The sequence below is a fragment of the Myotis myotis genome, unplaced genomic scaffold (genome assembly GCF_014108235.1).
Source record: "Myotis myotis isolate mMyoMyo1 unplaced genomic scaffold, mMyoMyo1.p scaffold_m19_p_1, whole genome shotgun sequence".
Taxonomy (NCBI): Eukaryota; Metazoa; Chordata; class Mammalia; order Chiroptera; family Vespertilionidae; genus Myotis; species Myotis myotis.
The window spans coordinates 170,308,250-170,335,050 of record NW_023416313.1 but is presented as its reverse complement, the minus strand read 5'-3'; the positions used below and the strand labels follow the sequence as shown (position 1 = coordinate 170,335,050).

At 36.9% G+C, this 26,801-nt stretch overlaps 1 protein-coding gene across 3 annotated transcripts in view; it reads left to right on the top strand.

The window, feature by feature from the left end:
• Positions 1 to 26,441, top strand: part of WDR72 (WD repeat domain 72) — a 207,305-nt gene extending 180,864 nt beyond the window's left edge. For all 3 annotated transcript variants that reach the window (XM_036302003.1, XM_036302014.1, XM_036302037.1), the window contains 2 exons: positions 19,315 to 19,419; positions 24,862 to 26,441. In XM_036302003.1, coding sequence (XP_036157896.1) covers positions 19,315 to 19,419; positions 24,862 to 24,917 — 161 coding nt within the window. In that variant the 3' untranslated portion in view covers positions 24,918 to 26,441. The remainder of the gene's footprint in view (positions 1 to 19,314; positions 19,420 to 24,861) is intronic.
• Positions 26,442 to 26,801: the final 360 nt, after the last annotated feature.

Below are 26,801 nucleotides of genomic sequence, written 5' to 3'. Positions count from 1 at the left end.
TGTGCATGTATGAATTTTCCTTTACTTCTTAATTAGATTTGCTGGTGGCTTGTTGGTTTTATTGATTATTTTTTATTTTTTAAAATATTTTATTAATTTTTAGAGAAGAAGAGAGAGAGAGAGAGAGAGACAGAGAGACAGAGACAGAGACAGAGACAGAGAGACAGAGACAGAGACAGAGACAGAGACAGAGACAGAGAGACATTGATGTAAAAGCAAAACATCAACCGGCTGCCTCCTGCATACCCTCCACCCGGGATTGAGTCTACAACCTGGGCTTGTGCCCTGACCAGGAATCAAACCTTTGAGTGCTCAGGAGGATGCCCAACCACCTGAGCTACACCTGCCAGGGCTATTGGTTTTTTGTTTGTGGGGTGTGTATGTGTGTGTGTGTGTGTGTGTTTAATAACTTTTGGATCTCTGTGTTTTTTCTTCCGTTTTCTAACTCATTTTATGTATTTCTTTCCTCTTAGTTTCTTTTGGTTTACTTTATTGTTCTTTACCTTTTTGAGTTGGGTATTTAATTCATTTTCATTTTTATTAATTAGATTTTTAATCTTATAAAATGTTCTTTCCTAGCTGGATTAATTTCACTGATTCTGTTATGTTAGACTTTCATTATTGTAATTTTGTAAAAGTTCTTCAGTTTTGTATTGAATTTCCATTTAAAGCCAAGAGTTACTCAGTATAGTATTTTGAAAGTTTTAAAATTTCTAGGTAAAAAAGATCATTTTGGTTTTTGATATTATTAATTTCTACTATTGCATTGTGATCAGATAATTGTCTATGCTAATTCTCTTTCTTGGACTATTGGTGGGTTTACTTTGGAGTTTAAGATATGGCCAATTTTCCTGAATGTTCTATGTGCACTTAAAAACAATGTGTTCTATTATTGGCATTCAGAGTTTGATTATTAGATCTACCTTCTTGATTTAGTTGTGTGAGTTTTCTGTGTACATGTCAATATTTTGTTTCCACAAACTATCTCAGGTTGAGAAAGATGTGTTAAAGTTATCTATTATTAATTTTTTCTTTCTGTACTTCCTAGTATCTTTTTTATTAAATGACTGTATTATATTAATGTGAGTTATATCAGTAGTTGAAATAACTTCATTGTGAATTGTAGCCCTGAGCATCATAAAATGCCCTTCATTGTGTCCTTACTTAGTGCTTAATTAATGGAATGATTTCCATTCCACCATGTTCAAAAATATTGTGACCACTGCTTTCTTTTTATTTATTTATATTCTGCCCATTCTTTTATTTTTAATATTTTATTATTTAATATTTTAATATTATTTTTAATATTTCTTAATCTCTGTTTTTAGTGGGTCTCTTCTATACAACATAGTGTTAGATTTTACTTTTTTAGCTAATATGATCATTTTTCCTTCTAAGAGCTTAATAAAGTTTACAGTATTAACATTTATTGATGTTTCATATAAATATGTATATTAAAATGTATGCCTTCTTTCACTATATGGTCAGTTTCTCAAAATCTCTTCTCTGCCTTTTTTGGGGGGAAGAATGGGAGACTATTGGGAAAGTTTATTTTTGTTCTAATGCTTACCTTTAGGCTAATACCTTTACAAATACATAATTTGCCATTGCCGATTGGTTCTCAGCTATGAGCAATATTGAAATAACTTTGCTAGTAACACATCAGCTCCCTCTCTCCCAGCATCTAATTTGAAATAATATTTAATCCCAGGTAATACTTGTAATCAGTGAGTTTATCTTGCTTTCTATGCACTCTCTGTATCCTTCTAATCCCTCCCAGTTTTTCCACAGTTCTGTCCCTGCATTGTCAGAGCAGATAGTCATGTTTCTATGGATATCATTTAGACTTAGTCCTACAGGTAAATGTATACAGGGGTGGGCAAAAGTAGGTGTACAGTTGTGAGTTGTGAAATACAGAATTTATTCTTGTATCATTATTATTTATTAATTATTATATTATGTATTTGTATTAGGTAAACCTACTTTTACTCACCCCTGTATTTAATGCTTACTGCTTGTTCTTACACAAGTGTCTCTTTAAGTCTGCTGGTTGTCTAAAGCTCATTCTCTAGTAGGCTCTTAGGAAAGGTTTATTAAAATCATATTCCTTAAGTTATTGCATGCTCATATCAGCTTGCCTTTATATCTAAAGGTCAATTTTGCTGGATAGAAAATCTTAGCTCAAATTTTTTCTTTTCCTGAATTTTTAAAGCACGTTACTCCTTCATTTTCTGTGGTAAACTGTTGTCATCAAAATCTTATGACAATCTTATTTTCTTTCCCTTATGAGTAACTTGACCCACTTCTTATTCTATTTTGAAACTGTTCAAATTTGTAATAGTGCTATAATCAGTAAGTTCATGCTAATGAGATTTCATGAAGTATGTGTTGTAAAAGACCAAAAGGAAGGCACTACTTAACGTCTAATGTACTTGCTAAGATGTTTCCAAACACCAACTCTCTGATACGGTTATTTCAGCTGCTGTTACAAAGGTATCAACCATGTAGTGATTTGATCAAACTTTTTTGTCTCCTGTACATACAGGGGCAAGAGAAGCAGCAGTAAAAAACCTGGTCAAAATAGATGAGTTTTTAGTTATGGCCAAAGGTGGATATAAGGCAATCTTAACTTGGGATTTATGTTTATGAAACATAATATGGAGCTGAAATGAATAGGTTTTTCAACTTTGTGCTTAATTAAGGTGGGTGTAAGCATGCTTTTGATCTTGTTTAACTTGATGTTCAGGCAAAGGTTTTCTTGTTATTATTTGATACGGTGCTCTCTATCCTAGAAACCAGAGAATGGAAAGTCAGTGACAAGCCACTCTGTCTGTGTTTTAGTTTTGGAATCCATCCAATGACTACCCTCCATTAATGGTTTTGCCTTTGATGGGGCTGAGCTGGATTAGACTTTCAGTTTCAATACTAGCTCATAATACATGAATGGAAACCAGTAGAATGACTGGCAATCAAAGATCACGCATAAGTGATGGTAAAAGATATGTACTTAGTTTGCTTGCACTATCAGAAACCAGTAGGTATTACTGCTTTCTATATTTAGCATATTACAAATGACCTGGTGCAGGATTTTATCAAATGGATACAAACCCACATGCCTCCTTAAACTATTTTTTAATAAACCACTACCATTCTCTTCTAGATTTCTACAATTTAAAGTGAAATTCAAAATTACATAAGTATTTGAATTTTTTATTCTTAGGTCAGAGAAATTTTAAATACAATAAAAACAAAGTGCCTTAATCTGAAGGCTGGACATTTTGCCATTTACACATATTTCTAGGCAAAGTCATATAAATAAAAGTAATAATACTTTTAGGTAATCCTCACCTGAGGATATTTTTCCGTTGATTTTTAGAGAAAGTGGATGAGAGAGGGAAAGTCAGAGAGAAATATCAACATGACACATATGGTTGACTCCTGCACACACCCCTACTAAGGCCAGGGTCTGGGAGGAGCCTGCAACCAAGGGAAGTGTCCCTGATCAGAATCTAACCCAGGATCCTTTGGTCTGCAGTCCAACACTCTATCCACTGAGCCAAACCTGCTAGGGCTAAATACAAGTAATAATATTAAATTTATTCAGGCCTTCTGATTCTAGCCACTAGTCTAAGCACTTTTTGTGTTTTAACTCATTTAATTGTACAACAATTCTATGCATCTATTACTATCAATCATTATTACTACTATTATTATGTTGATACGAAAACTGAGACAAAAAAATAACAACCTGAATAAAACTACCCTGTTTGTGGATGAGCCAGGATTTTATTTGAATTGTCTCTTCAATAGGGATAAATTTCCATAACAATAAGCTATTTGCCTTCAGGTTATGAAAGCTGTCTCCACTCCCCACCCCCCCAGCCCTAAAAGTGAATAGTGATCTTAAACCATGTTTGTTGAAGGAAATACTTACAAGAAACTAGCCAATTACAAAAGAAAGGCAATGTATGTAATTCAACATCTAATCATACTATATCTTTCAATTAAATCATCACTCTTAGAAGCAGAAGCTGTGTATTGCCAAGTACAATCCTTGCCAAATACCCAGACACAATCATGGGCTTTAAGGATTACAAGTCACATAATAAAGGATAATGACCTAAAATTAAGCACACCAATATAGAAAGCAGGGACTGCCACACTTTGTATAAATCAGCAATCTATGAGATTTAATGTGAGATTAAGGCGCTGTCTAACCTGCACTTATGCTGTTTTGCATTAAGAAAAAATGTGATGATTGTGCTCAGTAAAATTCTTCCTCCTATTTACCCCTGTTTAATTGGATTTGGGGCTGCTTAAACATCTTTGAGTTGGAGCTTATAAGAAGGTGATCCCAGCTGTTTTTCAAAGCTTATGGCAGCAGGCAGACAACACGATCATGTCAAGTCTCATGCAAAAGCCTTAATCCTACTTTTTTCCATCAACCAGCTATGGCAGCCGTGTTTAACCTTCTAAATACTAAATGTGCTTTGCTACTGCTTTGGTAGATTTGCCACTAAATGGTTATTGTTTAATTCTGTTTGCCTCCCTGCCATTAGATCTTCTCAATTCCTTCTGACGCTGGATACTGACCATGTTACCATTAGGATTCCCAGTATTTTACACCTTAATTTAAAAACAGTGAGTGGTTCCCCACACTTCTAAAATGTCAAATAAAGAATAGTGACTTGGTTGTGCACTCATCCACCCATTTATTCATTTGACACCAATATGGAGCCCTTTTGTATGTTTCCCAAGCCCAATGGTAGACAGGGAGAGCAGGCATCAAGGTGGTAACCACCTAGCCCCACAATCATGGCATCTTAGCCAGCTCTTTGGACTCACTGATGAAAGTAAATAAAATAATTGGGAGTTCACTTTTACTTATTTTTTTCTAGCTACATTTGCCTAGTCCAATTATCCAGCATGTTAACCTTAGAACTATCAGCTGCAGTTTTACCGAGATCAGCAATATCACTGAATTTAAAGAGTAAAGGTTAAATGGTCAAATTAGCTTTCCCTACAGCTGCACATGCTACTTGGAGGGTGATGCACTTTCTCATTTCCTTTGGAGGGGGAGTAGTGAAGGAAAATGGGAGTGGCTCTCTGATTTGTCCCAAAGGCAGTGAGCAGTCCACACAAAAGCAGACAGTTAATGCTCAGCTGCTCAGACCAGTCAAGCAAGCTACCAAGTCCCAGCTGTGCCTCTGGATGTTTTCTGATTGCACCTACTCCTCAATCTGTGAACTGTTTTCTGGACTCAGATTCATCAAGCACTGCTGCTTTAAAAACGCATGCAGGCAGGCATCCTAGGATATGCCATTATAAGCTGCTGCCAGGGGATCTTCTAGGAGATAAATGGAATCTGTGTGAAGTAAATTAGTGTGAACCAGTTAATCTGAGTGTCAGCCTTGAGCCACTTCCGCGGATAACTAGCTGGCTGACTGGCGGCCAGGGCCTTCTGCCACGTGTGAGCCGGAATCTCTGAGATTCTATTCCACAGAATGGGGACAATGTCGGGGCTGCTTATTCTTGGCGGAAGGCCAATTTGACCTGTGTTTTAGATTTGTCAGTGAAATGGAAAGCATTTTTGTTTACCTCCCTACTCTGACTGTACTGAATGGCTCGAAGTTGGACTTCTTTCCTGGGAAAAATCGAGGAGAAATGCCCTGGGAAGACCGGCTTCCCCCTTGCTCAAGCTGCCATTTTGTGTACTCCAACTTACTGTGTTGGGCTGAGCCTCCTAAGACCTGTGGGATTTTTAAACAAAATAATTACCATCATTAGTCAAAACAAGTTCCTTCCAAATCTCTCTCATTTTTTGTTTGTTTGTTTGTTTTTAAGGAATAAATCTGTATGATTTTTCATTCATGACTAGATGGAGGTTCTATGCAAAGCCTATGATCGTGGTTCCCTTTAGATGCCCCGCATGGGAAATCAAATTTTGGCTATTGGAGGACATTGGAAAAGCCCCTCGATAGCAATAGAATGAGAGAACCTTTTAAAATCATGTAACTGATGCCTAGAAAGAATGAAGGAACAAAAAAAGCATATGAACCACTAGATCCATAAGAATTATTATTTAATATTATTAAATGGTAAGTGTAAATGGTTCTATTAAATAAAAATCATGTTTCTATAATTCAATATTTCTTTAGAGAACATAATCTATTCTTCCATTAAGACCACAAGAATTCATTTTATCTAGTTAAATTAGAACAAATTTATCATTATTTCTTTTTTCCTTTATTACATTAATAAAGCATTTTTTTTTATCACCAGTGAGATGGTTAGGCATAGAATAAAAATATATAAAATAGAATAAATGTAAGCCTCATTATTGGGGAAAATGTATAAGAGCATTTTCACCTCTATCTCCATGGAAGCATTTTGCCTTTCATAAAAAGGAAAAAAAATCTATCTTAGAATAAGAACTTGGGCAAAACAAAAATTGTTTATTCAACAAATAAGTGTGCTTTCTCTTTCTGGTCCCCTCTCCCAGACTCCTGTGTCTGTAAGGTAGCTTTTGCGTATTTTATGTGAAGGTACAACCATTACCAGGTCCATGGAGACACATTTTATATATAAGATACATTTCAGTGTATAGTAAGTCTATGGATGCTAGATGGCATGAATCATAGCAAAGATCAAATCAAAAGCTTTAAAAATTGAGTGACCCTTTCCTTGAACTAATGAAACAAAAATGGGATGTCCTGTGAGAACAAAATTTGTTTTATGCCTGTACATTGAGTTCAGAGAAATGAAATCCCTAGGGTAAATTTAACTTCATGATTTATGAGGGAAAAGAAAAGAGAGTGAAAATCAGTGAATTTTCTCTTCTGTTGTAAGGCACAGGTATAATATTTTACAATGTAGGACTCTTAGTTTACAAAATTCTTTGCAGGGAGGGAAAGTAGTGTTATAATGATGCTTTGACCTAGCTAGAAATCTTGCTCAACATGGTTCACAATGTCTGCATAATCTCATTCAATACAGAGAAAGACTTCCATAGCAATTGCCGTCCTTACCATACGGAAGCTGTCCTCTGGGCATGAGACTCACCATGTTTGTTTGCATACCGCCTATGAATTTCCAGCTATCTGAGACAAGCTACAGATGACAGAAATTGACACACTGAGTCACGCCTATGATTCTTCCAGTTCAGTCTTTTGATTGTGGCACGAAAGGTTTGATTGTAATGAAGTAAAGTTGTCCTCACAACATCAGCTTCAAAATTTCAAGATGTGCCTAAAATATCTTTCTTCTTTATTAATGTAGCTCAATGAGAAAGAAATCAGACACAATAATCAAAGAATGGGATAAGAATAATAACGCAGGCCAAATAAACTGCTAAGAAACACAGAATAGAGAAGAAAAAATAAAGGTAACTTGTAGGTTGATGAAAACTTTAGGAAAAGGTAGCATTCGAGTTGAGTCTTGAATAAGGAGGAGTATTTTGGCAAGCAAAGATTTGGAGACGGGGGTGAGAGAGGATATATCAAACTGGTGATCCTCACAAAAGCACCGATGTGGAATATAAATAGCACACCTAGGGGACAATGAGCAATCTCATCCAGCTACAGGATATGATATCAGAATTTAAAAGGGGGAGGGGGATGGGAGTAGCATCCAGCGAGAAACCTCTAGATATCAGTTGAGAGTATATTATAAAAGGCCCTCAATTCCATGGCTCCAGAATCTCTCATTGCTGACAGTAGAAGTGATTGTAGGTTTTTCTAAATAAAAGCTACTTGTGATTAAACCTTGGTTTTAGGGATATGACTTGTCTGTTTAAAGAATTACTGGAGAGAAAGATATGTCTTATCAGGCTATTCAAATAGAGGAGTGACTCTGGTAATGGAAAACAGGGTGAGAGGGGTTGGAGGAACTAAAGGTTAGAAAATGGCAGTCATAGCATAGGTATATATAACTTCTTGGCAATTTTATAAATATCAGGTACATTCTTCTTTGTAATGGAGTCTTGGTCTTCCTAATTTCTTCCAGAGATATTCTGGTACTATATTAAATCTCCTCCCAACCCCTACTTCCTCCCAGACCTGTAGTTGGCCTTAAATTCCATTGTATCCTGTATTGGCTACCATCACTGGAGACACACACAGGATTCCGGGGGTGGAGGCATCCTGGGCTCACTTGTTGGTTTTCTTGTGGTTGTTTTTTTGTGTTGATCATCCCCTTCCTAAAGTGCCAGCCTTCTCTTAACCATTTGCCTACATTTTTACATTGGCTAATGTCCTTGAGTCATAGCAAATGGTAGCTAAGAGACATGTTCTTATTACATATACTTTGGATCATGTTTTCTTTTAATGTTTCCTAAGATTTGCTATACTGAAATGTGTATATAGCAGGTATTCTCACTGATTTGGATTTAGAAATTCCTTCTGTAGTTACGCTCATCAGTCTAACATTTCACAATTCAGGAACCCTTCATGTCCTCATAAATCCTGGAGATTTCACCATGTATCCTTGCAAAAGATTTGTGAAAATTTATTAAGAGGCATGTTTTACACTAATCTAGGAGACTATTTTATTCTGTCTTATCTGAAAATATTGGCCCTGGCCAGGTGGCTCAGTTGGTTGGAGCGTCATCCTGTACACCAGAAGGCTGCAGGACACATACGGAGGCAACCAATTGATGTTTCTCTGTCACATCGATGTTTTTCTCTCTCCCTTCCGTTCTCTCTCTAAAATAAATAAACATACCCTCAGGAAAGGATTAAAAACATAAATAGTAAAAATATCTGTCTCTTAGTTTTTGTTTTCTATTCCTTATTTCTCTATGATTCTCTTTTGTATTGAACCTAGTTTTGTGAAAGTCTTGTTATAGTTGCTCATTTCCCTTTATTCATATCCTAATTGTTCTTAAAAGTTTGCTTTCTTTAAGTGTGTTTCTTTTATCCTTTATTTATAGATGCACTGGTTTATCTAGTATCCAAATGAGACTCTACTACTTACCAAGGTCATTTCTATATTTTGGGAAACCATCTCTTTTTAAAATTTACTTATTGTTGACACCATTACAGATGTCTGTCACTTCCCCCCCACACACACACCCCACACCCACTTCACATCTCTTAGAGATATTAGTACAATTATTGACGATAATACAGTGACACAGCATAAGGATTTGAGAAGGCATCTTTTAATTATTTATCCCCCAGCAAAATTAGTATTTTGAAACGAATGGCTGCACTTTATATGTGTGACCATAAGAAACAATCAATTCCGAGAGACCACCTGTGCTTTCTATGTTTGGCACCAGTGCATATGTTGGATGAGGTGTGCAAGAGAGTGATGCTTGCTGCAGAGTACATTATAATACAGTGGTAAGTCCCAGTATTAGCATCCAAACATGTCTTCCATTCCATTTCAGCAAGTTCTCAAGTATGCTAACATACCCTTTTGATGTTATTCAAATAAAAATAAATCAATTCAGAGTAATGATACACAATATGGTAACTTAGACCTATTCCTCCTTGCATCCTTCTTAATGTTGACAAAGAACTAGAAGATGAAGGTAGACTCTAGATAATTTGATTTTCTTATTTTCCATTTTCTATCTAGGAGATAAAAGTGCTCTGACACTGGACTAACCATCTGAGACAAAGGTTTTCCCTTGAGATAGAGACAGCTATCCGCTGGGAATCTGAGACTACCTGCCAACCATTCTCCCCACACTGATGATGTCATCCTAGGTTCAGCCTCTGGATAAGTTGCTGCTCTTAAGAATTCCAATGGTAGTGCCTCCAATTCAAGAGGAAAACGTTTGGTATTTTTTTCTTATGGAAAACCGTAAACTTTGCTGTGGTTTAAACTGCCCTATGCTGTGAATCCTTATCTTAAGTTTCTACATAAATCATCTTTATCTCTAATCTCAATGCTAGCTTGATCCTCTTTTGATTGAAGGATCTCTTTTGTTTTCCCAACTTTCTTCTAAATTTTTAAATGCAAGCTGGGAAGTTTGCTATAAATTCTTCTTAGGATTCTCCCTTTACTTACCATTCTTCAATTTGTCAATACATGGGGATCTACTTGTTTTCTTCTTTGGAATACGTTCCTGCTCTCAACTTCTTGGATTTCTGAACAGTAATGCATTTCTGTATTTACCATAGGATTTGGCCCTTATGAGAAAAGTCAAATGACTTTTGCAGAAAACCTCAACTACATGAAGAGTGTGGGAGTTAATTTCCATGCATTCTTAGAACTCATTCATCACCTATACTTCCTTATAGTAATGAAGAGGTCCTTTCAGATAAGATGTTCTTGAGTCCCTTTGTCTTGAATAATTCTCTCTATGGCTTAAATGAGAAAACATTTAAGCTTGCTGATTTGACCAGTTTATTTCTTACACCTAGAAATTCTCTACCAAATTATAGCTAAGTAGAAAAATGATGTTAAGTAATGTTTTCCTGAGTTATTTCCACTCTGAATTTACTCAGAATAAAATAAAGGACTAATGTAGAAAATGCTCAGGGACTAAAGTAGTGGAAATTATTTTGATTTGATGTTTAAAAGGGGAAGGGGTGCTCTTCCACTGATCACCTCTCCTTAGAGCACCTCTTGCCCATGAAGTGGTACTCTAAAGGGCACATGCAGAAATTCAAGCAATTCCCTTTTAGTGGGGCGGGGGGTGAGGAAATGCAGCAGAAGGAGGAGAAATAATTGCATCATTCCCTGTTATTCTCCCTTCCTACTTCTCAACTTACATGTTTCCAATGTCATACTCTCTCCATCCTCCACCCAATATGTCTCAATAGTCTGTTTCAGTTGGAGAGTTTAAAGAACTTGATTAGAGTTGGTTTTCATGCCAGGCTTGACTTAGACAAATGACATCATGGGTTCCATCCTTGCACATAAACTAGAGGCCCGGTGCATGACATTTGTGTACTGGGGGGTGGTTCCCTCAGCCTGGCCTGTGCCCTCTCGCAGTTCAGGACCCCTCGGGGGATGTCCACCTGCCCAGGGGGAACGGGCCTAAGCTGGCAGGTAAACATCCCCTGAGGGGTCCTTAGCACTGCTGTGGAGGTGAGAGAGGCTCCCACCACTGCTGCTGTGCTTGCCACTTGTGAGCCCAGCTTCTGGCTGAGCTGGGGAGCGCACTGACCACCAGGGGACAGCTCTTTCATTGAGCATCTGGTGGTCAGTGTGTGTCATAGCTACGGGTTGTTCCACCTTTAGGTCGATTTGCATATTAGGGTTTATTGTAGAGGATAGAATGGAAAGAGTTCCACTGATTTTCCTTTAAGAGATTTGACTGAGGAAACTACAATCCCTCAGGAGCACCACACCTCTCCATGAACCTGTCCATTTACTCAACAAACAATAATTGAGAACTTTTTAAAAAATGTATACTTTTATTGATTTCAGAGAGGAAGGGAGAGAGAGAGAGATAGGAACATCAATGATGAGAGAGAATCATTGATCAGCTGCTGTATGCATGCTCCCCACTGGGGATTGAGCCCACAACCCAGGCATATGCCCTTTGCCAGAATCGAACCTGGGACCCTTCAGTCCACGGGCCTATGCCCTATCCACTAAACCAAACCAGCTAGAGCAATTAAGAACTTCTTCATGCCTGGAGCTCTGAAGACAGGATGGACCCAGACTTCAAATGACTTTAGTGCACACACAGCCTAACCTAACCCAGACCACCTCACATCCAGGCCAGAGCGAGCTTGTCCATGGCAATTGTGTTTCTTGTAATTATTACATAGACCCAATTAATTTAGTTTAGAATGATTTATCTTGTACTGAAGGACATATTTGCCTAATTGATGGATGAAGAGAGGGTTTGTTTAAAGGAATTAATTGCATAAACATGATTCTAAGAAAAGTAAGATTTGGTTTTAAAGATTTTGTTTGCACCATCGGCAAACATCTAGTGGATGCTTTTCTCTTCTAAAGATTCACTTTGTTTGTTCTCAGGAGTAGTAGCCTCAGTCCCTTCTTGGTCATCTTTTCATAGGGCTGCCTCACACTGGCATTGCAACTACCCAAGTATCTCTCTGAAGCTGCCCTGATATCTTCTGTCCCTCAATGAGATTGGACACTGCCACTTGTAATAAAGTAACAATCTCACTTAATTCAGAAAGTTCCTCAGAAGTTCTCATTATTTACTACAAGGGTAGTGTAGTAGCCATTTATGCTCCTAGTATCCTGTTCAGTGATATATTGAATGGCTGGTTGGTGTTGGATTCTGAGCTCACAGAATATATGTCTCAGGGCCAGAAAATGTCAAGGAGATTGTGCTGTCCAACTGTCTCATTTTATTAATGAAACTAGAGGCCTGGTGCATGAAATTCATGCATGGGAAGGGGGGTTGTCCCTGAGGTTGGCCTGCACCCTCTCCAACTCTCCAATCTGGGACAGCCCTCTTGCAATCCGGGTCTGCTGGCTCCTAACCACTCACCTGCCTGCCTGCCTTCCTGATCGCCCCTAACCACTCACCTGCCTGCCTGCCTGATCGCCCCTAACCACTCACCTGCCTGCCTGCCTGATTGCCCCTAACCACTCACCTGCCTGCCTGCCTTCCTGATCACCCCTAACCACTCACCTGCCTGCCTGCCTGCCTGATCGCCCCTAACCACTCACCTGCCTGCCTGCATGATCACCCCTAACCACTCTGCCTGCCTGCCTGATCTCCCCTAACACCTCTGCCTGCCTGCCTGCCTGATCACCCCTAACCCCTCTGCCTGCCTGCCTGATTGCCCCTAAGCCCCCTGCCTGCTGGCCTGATCACCTCTAACTGCCCTCCCCTGCTGGCCTGATTGCCCCTAAGCACCTCTGCCTTGGCCCCTGTCACTGTGGCTTTGTCCTGAAGGAGGACTGGACAACGGAAGATGTCCAGTCTATCCAGTCTAATTAGCATATTACCCTTTTATTAGTATAGATTCCAGGAAAGTGAAATGACGTGTTCAAGGTCATACTGTTATGAGTACAGGTGGAATTAAAAAAAAAAATCTTCTGGGTCCTGTTAATTGAGCTTTCTTCCAATAAAACCAACCACTCCCCCATACACGCATACACCCAGGAACTCAGAAGTTCCTCTTTATACTAAAATTATTGATTCTCATTTTTGTTTAAATTAATACATATATTTAGGTGCTAAAAAATGAGGAATTATATTTTCCATTCAGAAATAAGGCAGACAGGATCTCCCTCATTTTGTAGACTGTTGAAATTAATAATAGATTTGGGGGGATGTTTGGATATGTTTGAACTATAACCTAGGCCTGACCTTAAGAGTTCTCCCTTAAATTACAAGTGAAATTAATCGTTGCTTTTTAAATTCTTAGGCATCCTTGTTAGTAGTTTCACTCAGCTATTTCATAAGTACCCCGAGTACCTGCCTTAGGCTAGAGATGCACTTGCTTGTTTATCGGCCTTACCAAAGCAGTCCATTGTTCAAACACCCTGGATAATGGAGGAAATTTCTTTACCTGAGAGGCATAAGCTATGTTTTAAAAGATTTAGTAAATAATTAATGCCTCTTTCCCATTCACATTTATCTTCTCCTAAATTATTTGGGTGATCTACCCATTCATCTCACCTATAGACACTGGCTATAGACAGACATTTTTTTTCCTCAGACTATATATAGTCAATAATTTGATCCAGTCCCAAATTATTTGAATACAATAATTTCAATTCTATACACCTAGTAAGGATACCAAAATAGTAGTTATTCTTCACAGTATTTTGGAAAGTTTATTTCTTTACCAATTAAAAAAACTGTCATCCTTAAAGCAATTTATACTAGAAAATGTCATCCAGAAAATATCCCATATATTATAATTGCAGGAAGATAGCAAAAGCTTACAAGTCTAATGTTAATTCATCTTGCTGAACTTGTTCATAAAATAATTATTAGTTATAAAGAAGCCTTAGATATTTTATTAATTCTAGGGATCTCTATATGATTTTTCCTGTTTCTAATCTATGCTGAAGACTGAAAGTAACCTGATGTGGCTACTGCTATTCAAATAGAATCAAGAGATCCTATCACTTTATTATCTCAGTATAGATATTTTTAAAGTAGGGGTAATACGTATACAGTTCTTTAGCTAGATTTGTTTTCCTGATAAGACATCTGTCCAGACAGAACTATTCTGGAAAATAAAGTCAATTAGGGGACCATTCAAATGACATCTCCTTTGTTTATAAATTTGTATTATCACTTAAAAAGTATTTTTACTGTTTATACCTCCATCTAACTTAAAATTTTTGTGATCTGTGAGTATTGCATTAGTATTAACTTCTACTTGAACTTAATGTAATTTTTTTCTTTTTCTTGTAAGCCTCTGGAAAGATTTTTTTTTTTAGTTGATTTCATACTGACTCCTTAAGATTAGGAAGAGACCTAAATTATCAACCAAGGAAGTGATCCTCTTGGCCACCATATTGAGCTAGTAGACACTGAACTCAGGACTTTGATTTATTTCTTTCCCCTGCTCATCCACAAATCTGACCAGTCTTTTAGTCTTTCTTGACCTCTGAAAACTCTACATTATTTTTAAGTGTGATTAAGATTTTTGTCTGAGTTTTATCTGCTACTACAGTGATACAGTGATTTATTCTGTTTAGTTGACCAATATTTCAAACTGTTATATGTTTATATTAATGATTTTCCTATCAGTATCTACAACACTTCAAAAAAGTCCATACATGTGATGAATGGGATCTATTTTTAAATCATATATAAGTCATTGTATTGAAAACATTATTTGGACTGCAGATTTTATTCACACTGTAAATGATATGGATTTTTAACAAGGGCTCTACATATACTACATACTGGCCTAGCTTGGAAAGACAAGTTACTATTTGTGAAGGAGATGGAGATTTTTGTCAATGCTCATTCATCCTCTTGTGGGGGTGAGGGCATATTTCTTGGAGTTGTTTGCTGCCCAGGCCTAGCCACCTTTACAAGTTAATACCATCTATTTGCAAATGAGTTGAAAAGGAAAGGGAATTTTTAGGGGTTAACCAAAATCAAAATAGAGACCAGAGAGAAGTGAAGGAACATAAATACTGTTGACCCTGTCATCACATTTTTATAGTAAATTGTTCTATAGAGCCTTTGCTATGCAATCTTCTGGGTTTCCATATATATAAATCCTATTGATTTTTAAAGACAGTGGAAAGGAGAAAAGAGAGGGAGAGAGAAAAAGAAAAAGAGAGAGAGAAACATCAGTGTGTGAGAGAGACACATCAGTTGGTTGTCTACCGCATGTGCTTGACCCAAGCCTAGACGGAACGCAGGTACATACCATTGAATGGGAATGGAACCTTCAACCCTTAGGTCCACAGGCAGAAGCTCTAACCTTTGAGCAAACTGACCAGAGTTTGTTAGGTATTCTTAAATTTGGTTTAATAATTACTGATTTCAGCCCAGTCAGTATGGCTCAGTTGGGAGCATAATCCCATGCCCCAAGAGGTCACCAGTTCAAATCCTGGGCACATGCCCAGGTTGCTGACTGGTACTCAAGCTCGATCCCCAGTAGGGGGCCTGCAGGAGGCAGTTGATCAATGTTTCTATCTCACCCTCTCCCTCTCCCTTCCTCTAAAATCAATTTTAAAATTTACTGATCTGATATTGTCTACAGTTGAACCATTCATTTGTTTAGGATCTAGAATTATACTCATTAAACACACACCCTAATCAAACACATCCATACAAAGTACATGGACTTCTCCCTCTCTATAGCTACCAAAGATATCACAAAGATATTTAGAACACTGGCCTTTTAGTTGTCAATATTTTGAGGTGTGTGATGAGTAAATGGAAGAGCCTTACATCTTTAGTAGTAGAACTGTCAAGAAGAGTTCATTTTTTTTGACCCTTGCCTCCCAAATGCAGACTATTTCAGAATCCATTACAGAGGAAATAAACAGTTGATTTTAAGTTAAGGATGAGCCTAGCAACCATTTGAACTATATTGATGTCAAAAGTATCTCTTTGCCAAGCACTAAAATGCATCTTCAAAAACTACTGAAAATATCCAAGAACTTTAGTGATGAGCTACAAATGGACTTTGGTATTGATAAATAAAAGTCAATATGTATAGTGAAAGGACAACTTACTGTGATAAATGGGCCCACCATCAGTAAAGATCAAATTATTGACTATCTAGGGCTAGGAAAAACCTGTCCATAACTAACTTCTACAGGTGAGAAGAATTAGCCACAACAGCAGTTCAGAAAAAGCTCAAAGAATTCACTAAAAATACATACAAAAATAGGCAGCAACATTTTGTTAACAAGTATATTTGTGAACTAAGCTAATATGCTTCTTTGGTCATACCCAGCCAGGTACACAACTTTTTCTTTTGCCTGAATGAACTCCCATTTGGCTCACCGTTTTTCCTATCAAGAAGATCTAATTCAAATTTTACTTTCAGACTACCCTCTTGCAGGGATATTACCTCTCCATTCCTTAAAACCATATCACTCTTGAAATATTCTCTCTAATGCTCCTACTAGTTACTTTTCATTATACCTCAACTAGATCACAAGTTGTATGAGGGCACATAAAAAGTGCTTTCATTTTTTTACCCCTCATATTGTCTAGCAAGGAGCTCTATCCATAATAAGCACTAAATCAATAGTTGTTGATTTCATCATTTTGGAAATGATTCATTAGAGAAGCCTTGGTCACACATCATGTCAGAGTTTAATGATGAAATATCACAGGAAACACCCAAAAGAACAATTGCAAAGATTAGTCTCTCAAAAAAAAAGTAGAATGGTGGTAATTAACCTTTCCAATACCTGTTGTTCCCCATTGACAGAGTGTAGGTATTTCTTCTGCAGTAAATTTAATTGGAACCTCTATAAACTATCCAGTAAAAATGGCAAATCTCGTACCATCTCATATTTGAAGCTAAAGTGTAATGAAGCAAAATATCTGAAGAATTGCTTTCTCCATTCTCCATTCTCCTACCCCCCCACACAAACCACACCCTTCAACATCAGTGGTGAAGAAAAAAATAGCTGCATGGCTCCCACCCGTGAGTGTAATGAAGCTAAAAACTTCCGGGCTTTCTTGAGATGTCAGTTCATCCTGGGCCACTTGATTGCCACTAAAAGTGTTTGCAGGTATTTACTTTGCTGTTCTAATACCATGCTCTCTTCCTCTAGAAGAGAACAGAGTTTTATGGGCTGAATGAATAAATGAAAGAATGAATGAATAGGTGAACATTTTAAATTATGAAAGAACAGTGTATGAGGTGATAAGGGCTATGCATTTGCCCAAATAAACACAGGTTCTACCTCATTAGCCATTCGCAATAGATTTCCTTATATGATTAATTCCCTATTATAAATACTAATATCAGTATTTCAGAAAATTAGCAAGATACACAGAGATAAAAATTATTAAAACAGGCCAAGAAATCTTGACCAATGTCATATTGTTCTGCAATTTTGATGCATTTAATTATCCCACTGAAACAGTTCACAAAAACCTTTGGATTCAAAAATAATCTGTAACTATGATCTAAACTGGGGGAAATTAAAGGCATCTACACCAATAACGCCTTAGGTCATGTGTGTCGTGTTGCTCCTTTCAAGTCACAGACTAACCCAGACCACCATTTTTCAAATAAGCATCCTTCATACCAAGTGGGCCTAAACAAGAGACAGTTGACAGTAGTTTAAAGCACATATCCTCTCGGATCAGGAGGACAGTTAGCAGGGTACCTCTGCTTCATTCATTCATTTTGCAAATCCTTCAAGAATACCTTCTATGGCCCATGATATACAGAGGTGAATAAAACAGGCCACCTACTTTCTTTCTTTTTTTTTTTCAAAAAATTCAAATGTACAACATGAAAAAGTTTTATTCATTTAAAATCAGAATTTATATGTTTTCCTCATAATTTGTTCTCAAACAAAAGGTTTTAGAGATGCGGTGAATCCAAACTCTGCTGGCACTTGCACAGAACAGAGTACTGTCCGTTCTGAGGGGTGCTGAAACGGGGGGACCGGACTCTGTGGATCAGAAGTATGTTACTAGTCTCCTTTAAAGCGTGCATATGTGAGCCTCAGGCTGCGATCGCCAACACAATGCATACACCACACAAAAACAAACAAACAGAGCACTACTAAACTGCTTTGGGCCTGGCCATTCCCTGTGCCACTCATGGAATGTGTGAAGTAGCCTGGCCTCAGCCTCTGCACTTGCTCTCATCTCCTAACGGAGGTTTGGGAACAGTGTCCCCTGTGCCAACAAACGTGTTATTTCATGTGTGGGTTATAAATATATATTTTCTTTATTGCATTTATTGCTTATAAATGTCTCGTGTGCTATCAAGACCTGAGGAAGCAGTGGTCGTGCTTGCCGCAGCCATTTGTAAGAGATAAAATTCCAATGTAGTAAAAATATACATATGTATGTTGTTTGACTTCAGAGAAGTGTGACAATTTATATTATTGTAGGCTTGCTTTGTTTTATTATTCACTGGGTTTTCCTCATGAAGACATGTCCACTTTTCCTGAGATACGATTCAGAGAACAAATGTAATATGGAAACATGTTTCTTATGGAGATAATTTAGACCAAGTATTACAACCTGTGGGAAAATGTGGAAACTTGAGTCTATGTTTTCCCTAATGAAACCAGTGGTTGTAATGTGCTTATAGGAAATTTTAGGTTCCTGTGATAGCTTCTGTTTCTGTTCATAATTCCTACTCAGAAAATAACGTCTCATGACAAGTTTCCTGGAGACCTCCCATGGAGAATACCAGCCCTCTTCATTATCATGTGCAGTGTATTCATTCTATATTTTAAAAATTATTTTATAGGGCTTTTTTAAAGATAATTGGTACCGTAGTTTTTTAATTTGATGGAGAACAACAATGTATGAAAAATGTTCATCAGCGGTGATTTGTGCGACAAAGGGAACCATTCCACCAGCTAAGCACTGGTCTTTCTAATTGACTAGCCTGATGTCCCTCTCTGTGTCCTATTGCCATTAATTGACTATATTGTTTTAGATTTATGCATTAAAAATACGATTTCTACTTCGAAGGGATCACTTTGTTACTTTGTAGCTTTTAAGCTGATGCCATGAACTTATTTTTCTTCTAAGATAAAGTCTCATCTATAGATTTTTCAACTAATTACATGTCTGCCAATACATACTTAGAGGATACATTTTATTTCAATTTATTGTTTGTGTTTACATCATGTGTCCCTGGAAATCACTGTGGAACTGAAAGGAAATGTTTTAATGGTGTTTATTATTACTTTTGCATCACTCTTTCTTTTCTCTCTCGCTCTCTCTCTTTCTAATAGCTTCAGCCAGTCTGGTCAAGCATGACAGCGACTCAAACTCGGCAAACTTCCAAGACACCGAGGACGTGCCTGACAGATGTGTCGTGAAAGAGTCTGAGAGTCCAGGTGAAAGCCATTTAAAAATAGTCAAGTATAAAATGATAAATTTGACACAGCTTTGGGGTCCTTGGAAGGGGGTGGGGAGACAGGACATTGTAATGCTGTTTTCTCTTAGCAGCTGCACTGTCAAATTAATGGTCACCTCCAGGGGTCACGGTGTGGAGCTGTTATCTTTTCCTCTTTCATCAAGAATTCAGTTGGAGGAAGTACAAAGGCTTTATGACTGAAAAGGAAGCTGACACTATTAGTTCATTATCATCAATTTTAGGCTAAACTGGTTAATAGAGGCAGAGATTGGAAACTGAAGAAATGGCAATATTTTAAATATTTCAAATAATAGGATCGAGTGGAAAGGGAGAATTAGGGACAAAAGAGACGCAAATTGTCATGATTACAATCTATTTACCTTTCTAAATACAAACAGGACTGTACCTGGCATGAGAGGATTTTAGCATAACAGTAATGGACTAAAGGATGTTGTCAACTGTTTAGAAAGAAAGAAAAGAAAATAATAATCCTTCCCCATGCAATAAAATTTACCCAATGTCCAACTTACTTATGTTTGTATTTTCTTCGTAGAAAGAATAGGCAGAAATGTATTGGAAAAATAAGACCAGAACACTGTAGCATAGATTTTTGTTTCCATTTTTGTTATCTTTTGAAGCATGCCTAGTCTTAACAACTAATGAACTAAAAAGAGAAAAATCTCTGTGAAAGTAGAAGGGCATTCCTGGAACACTACAAAGCCATCAGGTGCTAAAATGTACCTTATTATCATGAATGAAAGAGTTAACTATCTTCCTCCACTAACATTTTTCTTTCCTATTTTCTCTGGCTCCTGGGTACCCTCTCTCCTCTCCCATCTTTGTGTGCTGATCCATGTATCAGATTTTTGATTCATCCTCTCTGTGGCCTGTCAGCTTAGTTAAGAGATTTCCAAATCTTGTAGCTTTCGCTGACAGGGGGCAGCTGCAAACAGTCCCCTGATCCTTCCCCGAGGAGAGCTACTGAGATTTAATTTTCAGCGAAAGGTGCAGCCTGCAATCTATGTCAGGTCCCCTAAGTCATCTCGGAACCCCAATAGGCCCAGTGGCGATGGCATTGTATTTCAGTCCCTCCACTGCACGAAGATTCCTCAAAAGATGGACTGCTGCCCTGTGTCTGCTCTCAGCCGCACTTCTGCTCTCCCGCAAACAGAGAAATGGCATCTTTAGCAATGACAGAAATTTCTCATCAGTACAGTAAACCCGTCCCCTGCCATATCTAAAAGACAAGTGTAGCTCTATCCTATTCTAAAAGGGAGAAGATAGGGGTAGCATTAAATTTCCAAAATAAAAATTAATTTAAAATAAACTTTTTGTTTTGACTCAAATTTTTAAACTGTCTTAATAATTGGTTGTCTATCAACCATTTGTCAGGCAGTTAAATCCATGAGGCATATCTTTACCTAAGGGTTCATTGCTTTGGCAAGAATAGATTCACTTTATACCATTTCCAACATCGCATAAATTTCCATCCCTCTGTATGAAATTGTAGTGAGATTCAAATATAACCTAGTCAAATCTGATTGATATCAACAAAAGGAGGTATCAAAAAACAGAAAGATTAATTAGAAAATATGGGTGCTGATAAAGAATCTTAACTTAAAAAGTGAGTACTGTCTCTACATCAGACATCATTAAACTGGTAATAAAGAATGAATTACTCTGGCTTTTTCCTCTGTCCACTCCTGCATTTTAAGACATCTTGCCTTATAGGCCTGGAAACCTCTGGAGAGTTCACTCCTGGTCTCACTGCCTTCCACTGAGAATTTGTGGCTTGGTTGTCATGGAGACATCGTATTTCTCCAAGAATTTCTCATATTGATCCGTGGCCAGGCGTAAATGGCCAAGCAAGTGTGAGGAATAAAGGGGGCTGGGCAGTCCTATAAAATGACCAGGGCTTGTGGGTTGGAAATAAGCTCATTGCAAACACTTAGGTAAAAAGAAAGACGCAGTTTTGTTTTGTTTCAGGATTCCTTTCTGCACTTTGGGCCATTGTCTTCTTTCACTATGAACTGAAAGAAACTTGTTAGTCACTTGTCATGTCAGATCTTTGGCGCTTGTCCTGACACAGCTGTCAGCCTTCCAGCTCCGTGCAGTTCAGGGACACACAACAAAGAGGCAATGGCATGAATTATTTATTGCTCCTTGTGTGGATAAAATTCTGTGATAAGAAATTAAGACACTTCTGACAGAGGTGCTTGTTTAGTAAGAAAGATTTTGATGAAAGAGTGCTTCTTTTTTTGAAGTATGAGCATCGGAGAAGCAAAATTCTTAAAACTGAACATGGAGGGAGATATGTGAAATTGGTGGCATAGAGGGACTTTCTTGACCTGTGTAAATATGACTGTCTACTTCTCAATGTCCAAAAATTAACTTCAAACTATTAAGTCATTCAAATATTCAAACTATTAAATCATTCAAATATAAGGACTCCAAAACTAGAAATATTACTTTAGTGACCTAGTTAGCTCTATTTACCACGTAAGAGGGTGTTTAGCCACTTTTGTTAGAAGGAAAAGAAATTGGGGGGTTTTAAGTGATAAGCTTTGGTAAGGTGTCTTCAAACCAATACATGTGCTTCAGTAGCTAAGCTTATAATTACATTCATATATTTGTTATTCCTTGTATAGAAGGAAGTGAATTTAAATCATGAATGCATCATTCCTACCATTTCACCTAGAATATTATCAATAATTTAAAATTTCTTTTAACATTTTCATTTACGTGCAAAATCCCCCAGTTATAAAATTGAATGTGGTCAGTCTTTAAGCTTTAATGGATAGTGACCTTATATAGTTTTATCTATGCGATTCTAAATGACTAACATATTTATTACATCATTTTTTAATGAATAGACCCATTGTTGGGACAGCATATAGAAAATGTAAACAAACAAAAAATCATTTTCCCATTCAAGCAACAGTTGAAGAATATTATCTCATATATTGTTCTTTTCACATAAAGTCTTTTCTTTGTAAATCCTCTAAACATTTCACTTTAGTTCTTCTAGCTTCATATGGCTGCTACCAACTCATTGGCACATGCAGAGTGCAAAGGGGCATTGAAGATAGAAAAACTAAAATAGCTTTTTTAAAAGGTAAAGTCGAAGTTTTTAAAATATTGATAGAACATTTAAAATGTTACTACTAAAACCAAATTTTTAGAATTTATATAAGACAGTAAGATCGCCTTCGTGAACGGACCATATTTGAATACAATGGGTTTTGAACTTCATCCGTAGAGTGTTACTTTTCCATGGACATCACTGCTCTCTGGTGCTGGGGAGAGTGGGATGACCGTTGGTAAATGGGCTGGAGTGTGCGTGTAGGTCACGATTTAGAGGTGTGGTGGGTGGTTGTTCAGCTGGTCTGCAGAGCGCTCTACCTGATTCATCATGCCATTGTGATGTCTTGATTGGGTCAAGCTGTATACCCAGGTGAGTGACTGCAGTCAGGCCATTAAGGTTGGCAAAGCAACTTTAGACCAGGGCGTTCTTGTTACTCTGACTCTGCTAGTGAACCTGGAGGTCTTGTCTGATAGGTTAAGGTCTCCCTCCGCTGTGTCTTTCCTTTGGAATAATTCCTTAGCAAAGAGTTTTGCCTCACAGGTGAATCCCAGATTGAAGTTTCTGCCTTAGAGTCTGTGAAGTCTACTTTCTCCTTCACTGGCGTTTATACATCCCTGAAACCTGTGGGAATAACTTGGATGTCTGGTAATAGAAGCATCGAGACCACATCGTGAACTTACAGCTCCCTTTTTTTTTTGAGGTTTTAGGGCCGTTAGGCTTTCTTTCTTTGGCTCTTTAAGGCCTGGTTACTTCTGAATCTGAAAGATGCTATCCCCAAAATAGTTCAGTTTAGTCCTTTGCTGGTTAACTTCTTGTTTTCTGTTTCATGGAGTGATTAAAGCTCGGTTCCCATTCTCTAGGATTTAAAAGTCTTCTTGCTGCTCATCTTTGCACTCATGATGATAAAAAATTTAGTGTGACATTCACAATGTTTATCTAAGTGTTAATGAGGGACCTTGAGCTTTTATCACCCTATTGGCTTGGAAAATGAAGAATTTTACTTCCTGGTGCACTTAGGGATAGTACACATAAATATAGCTTCAGCTGAAAATAGTAGTGACAATAGAGAAAGTACCAAGAAAGCATTCAGGCAAGAATTTTCACGTCATTCTGAAGTAATTTATAATCAGCATGCATTCTGCCATTAATAGAACATTTTAGTGATTTCTTATATAGCACATTATATGTGTAGATTTATATACATCATTGTCAGTCAATATAGCATTTGCATGAATCTGATGAACAAAACTAGATTTCTCATAGTTTCCAGGAGATACTGCATTGTGAAGTGCTAAGGTGGATTTTTATTTTCTTTTACTATTCTGGCTCATGAATCACCAGCAAAAATCAGGTAACAGAAAGTAGGACAGATTCAGGACTGGAGTGTTGGAGATGGCTGATGATGATGCATGAAGCAGAAAAAATGTGGAATGTGTGAGCAGCCCATCAATCATAGCCATCGAGAACACACTTCTTATGGTTGCTGCTAAAAAAAAAAAATGTTCTAGAAGGAGTAAAAAAAATTTCAGTAGTAAAAAACACAAACTCTTTCTAGTTGTGCTTAAAATATCAAAATTTTATTTACCCAAAGGGAAACATTTAAAGCATTACCTAATAACTTTTAAATAATGTAAAACTTCTTGGCAAATATATTATCTTATGTAACATATATTATACAATATAGAATATGGTTTAACTAAACCAAATAATCAGGTTTTTGAGTTTTTGCAGTAGGAGTGGGAGTTAGTATGTATGGTCACGTCACTGATATAAATGTGTTTAGAAGTAGTTAACTCAGGCACCATGCTCCAATTAGTTTGATAATCAAAGTAATTGAAAGCAAGTGATATATTTTAGACTGCAATAACAATCATCTAAGTAGTCCGAGAAATAAATGTTTTTCTTTTATTCTATAATTCAAATCATATTGCAACTAACATTTAAACATTTGACCCTAAAACTGCAATTGTGGGCTTTTCTAAAAATAATTCAGCTCCTTGAAATTTAAGAAAAAATGCTAATTTCTAATCTGTTTCATCTTGTTGAAAACCTTCAGCTTTTTGGCAATGAAAAAACAACCTATATTAATAATGTGTGTAATTAAAATATACCTGGTTTATAAGATAACAATATTTTATTATACTAATATATTTAATATAAATAGAAAAAATGCAGAAATTATAGGTAATTCCTTTTTTTTCCTTCCTTCCTTTCCTCTTATCTTCCTTTATTTCTTTTCTCATTCTTTCTTTCCTTTCATCCTTCCCTCTCTTCCCCCCTTCCACACCCCTTTCTTTATTTCATCATGTAATGCAAGATAATCTGTTTTCTTTTTAGGTGAGCCAAGGCATCGTTCATGGATAGCAAAGATGTGCTTCTGCAAGCTGTGCTAAATGAAATATCATCTATAGGAATTGCATTTGGACATATTAAGAGATCCAAAACATGCCATTTGTTTATCGTTGTATGTATGCTATGTTGTTATTGATCAAGATATTTGGTTGTAGTAGATTTGCTAATACTTTAGCCAGAGTATATTGAAAGTGTAATTACTGATAGAAAATATCCAAATTTATCTAATTTTAGAAAACCGTTGTCTAATTCATTCTATACTCCTATTTCTTACTTTTATTTTAATATTTTCAACAAGAAATGTCAGCCCACAGACATAGATTTAAACACCATTTTAGATTTTCTTCCGTATTTTCAGTTCCTGAATTATATAATAAGCAACATTAAAACCACAATGCTTTTAAACAGTGTAACGCACAATGCTTTTAAATTTAATGTTGCTTCAATGTATTTAATCAAAACTTTACCAAATTTGTTTGATTTGTTAGGTTAGGACGTTTTGTTTTAGTAGAAGTTTTAAATCAGATCAATCACCCTGCAGTAAATCTAATCCCTAAGGATGAAATGTTGTCAACAAATAGCCAGTTTCAGTTAGTCATCAATTAGCCCAAATAAGTGTAACGGAGTATAATCGGGACCAAACTTGTGCAGTTAAGTTGGATTTCTAATAACATAGAACCTAATGTCTCTAGCCAAAGGTTGATCTTGTTGGCCATACAGATGTGAATTTGGGAAGGGGACCATACTTATAGCACATCATAATTGATCCTTATGGAGTATAAACTCTTGCAAGTCTTTTTTCCCAGAAAGAAGCTTGACTAGCAAGAATTCTTAAACTAAAATATGCAAAGCAATATAAATAGGAACAGACATAAAGTGCTCATGTATTAAGGCCCTTGGTGATCTGATCTATTTGCTGTATTGTGTATTATTCTCTTTTCAAAGAAGAATAAAAATAAATTTAAACCATTGCCAAATTTAGCATTGTTTTAGGTCTAAGGAAACCATACTGAAACCTTGATGAATATTTTATGATGTCCCTAGCCATAGGAAATTAGAACTGACATAATCCTGACATTACTAAATGAGATTTTTAAGATTTTTGGCATCATTTTTAGATGCTAAAATTAATAATTCATATTACATGTCTAATTAAAATAGTTTATCAGTATGAATTCTGGAGGCCAACACCAACAACTATCAAACATTTTAATTCCTAAAAATGTGACTTTATATAATACTCCCTAATATCCATGTGCAAGTTATTAATAAAATTTAGTCTCTTTAAAAATGATTTTTTAAATATTGACTTACATTCAACATTTCAGTAATTTCTGTGGTAAGGAGAACTTAAACTAGCAAGTTTTCAGACAATTATTTGGATCAACCACGTGGCAACCCTAACCACAGCTAACAGCTCAAAAGTTAATTTCGTGTCTGTCCTTTTTGATAGCCTCACCTTAAGTAACCAGTGGTTGAATTGTATTTGTGAGCAAACGTGTTTGTATCCAGAGTCTTCCTTGTCATTGTAATAATTCATTAAAAATTATCTTGTGCTTTTTTTCTGACAATAATCTTGGTGATATTTATGATTATATATTTCCCTCCAAGGAATATCATCTTTTCCAATTCGCTGGTAGGAATTCTGTTCTTCATTGTTGACTTATACCCGGGCTATCCCAAGGAGGACAGAGTCTGGAAAGAACGTAGGTTTCACTGCCACGTGCCCGGGCAGCGTGTCCCTGCTGTGCTTCTCAGAGCCTCACTTCCCCGTCCACATAGGGAGCTCCGCACAGGGTCTGTGCGAAGGCACTCCGCAGGATGGGCCATGGGAGGCAAGCTGAACACTGTCAAGTCCTTCAAATAGAAGGTGAAATGTATAGCATTATCACGTACAACTACAGAGGTGGCCTTAGGCCTGAAAC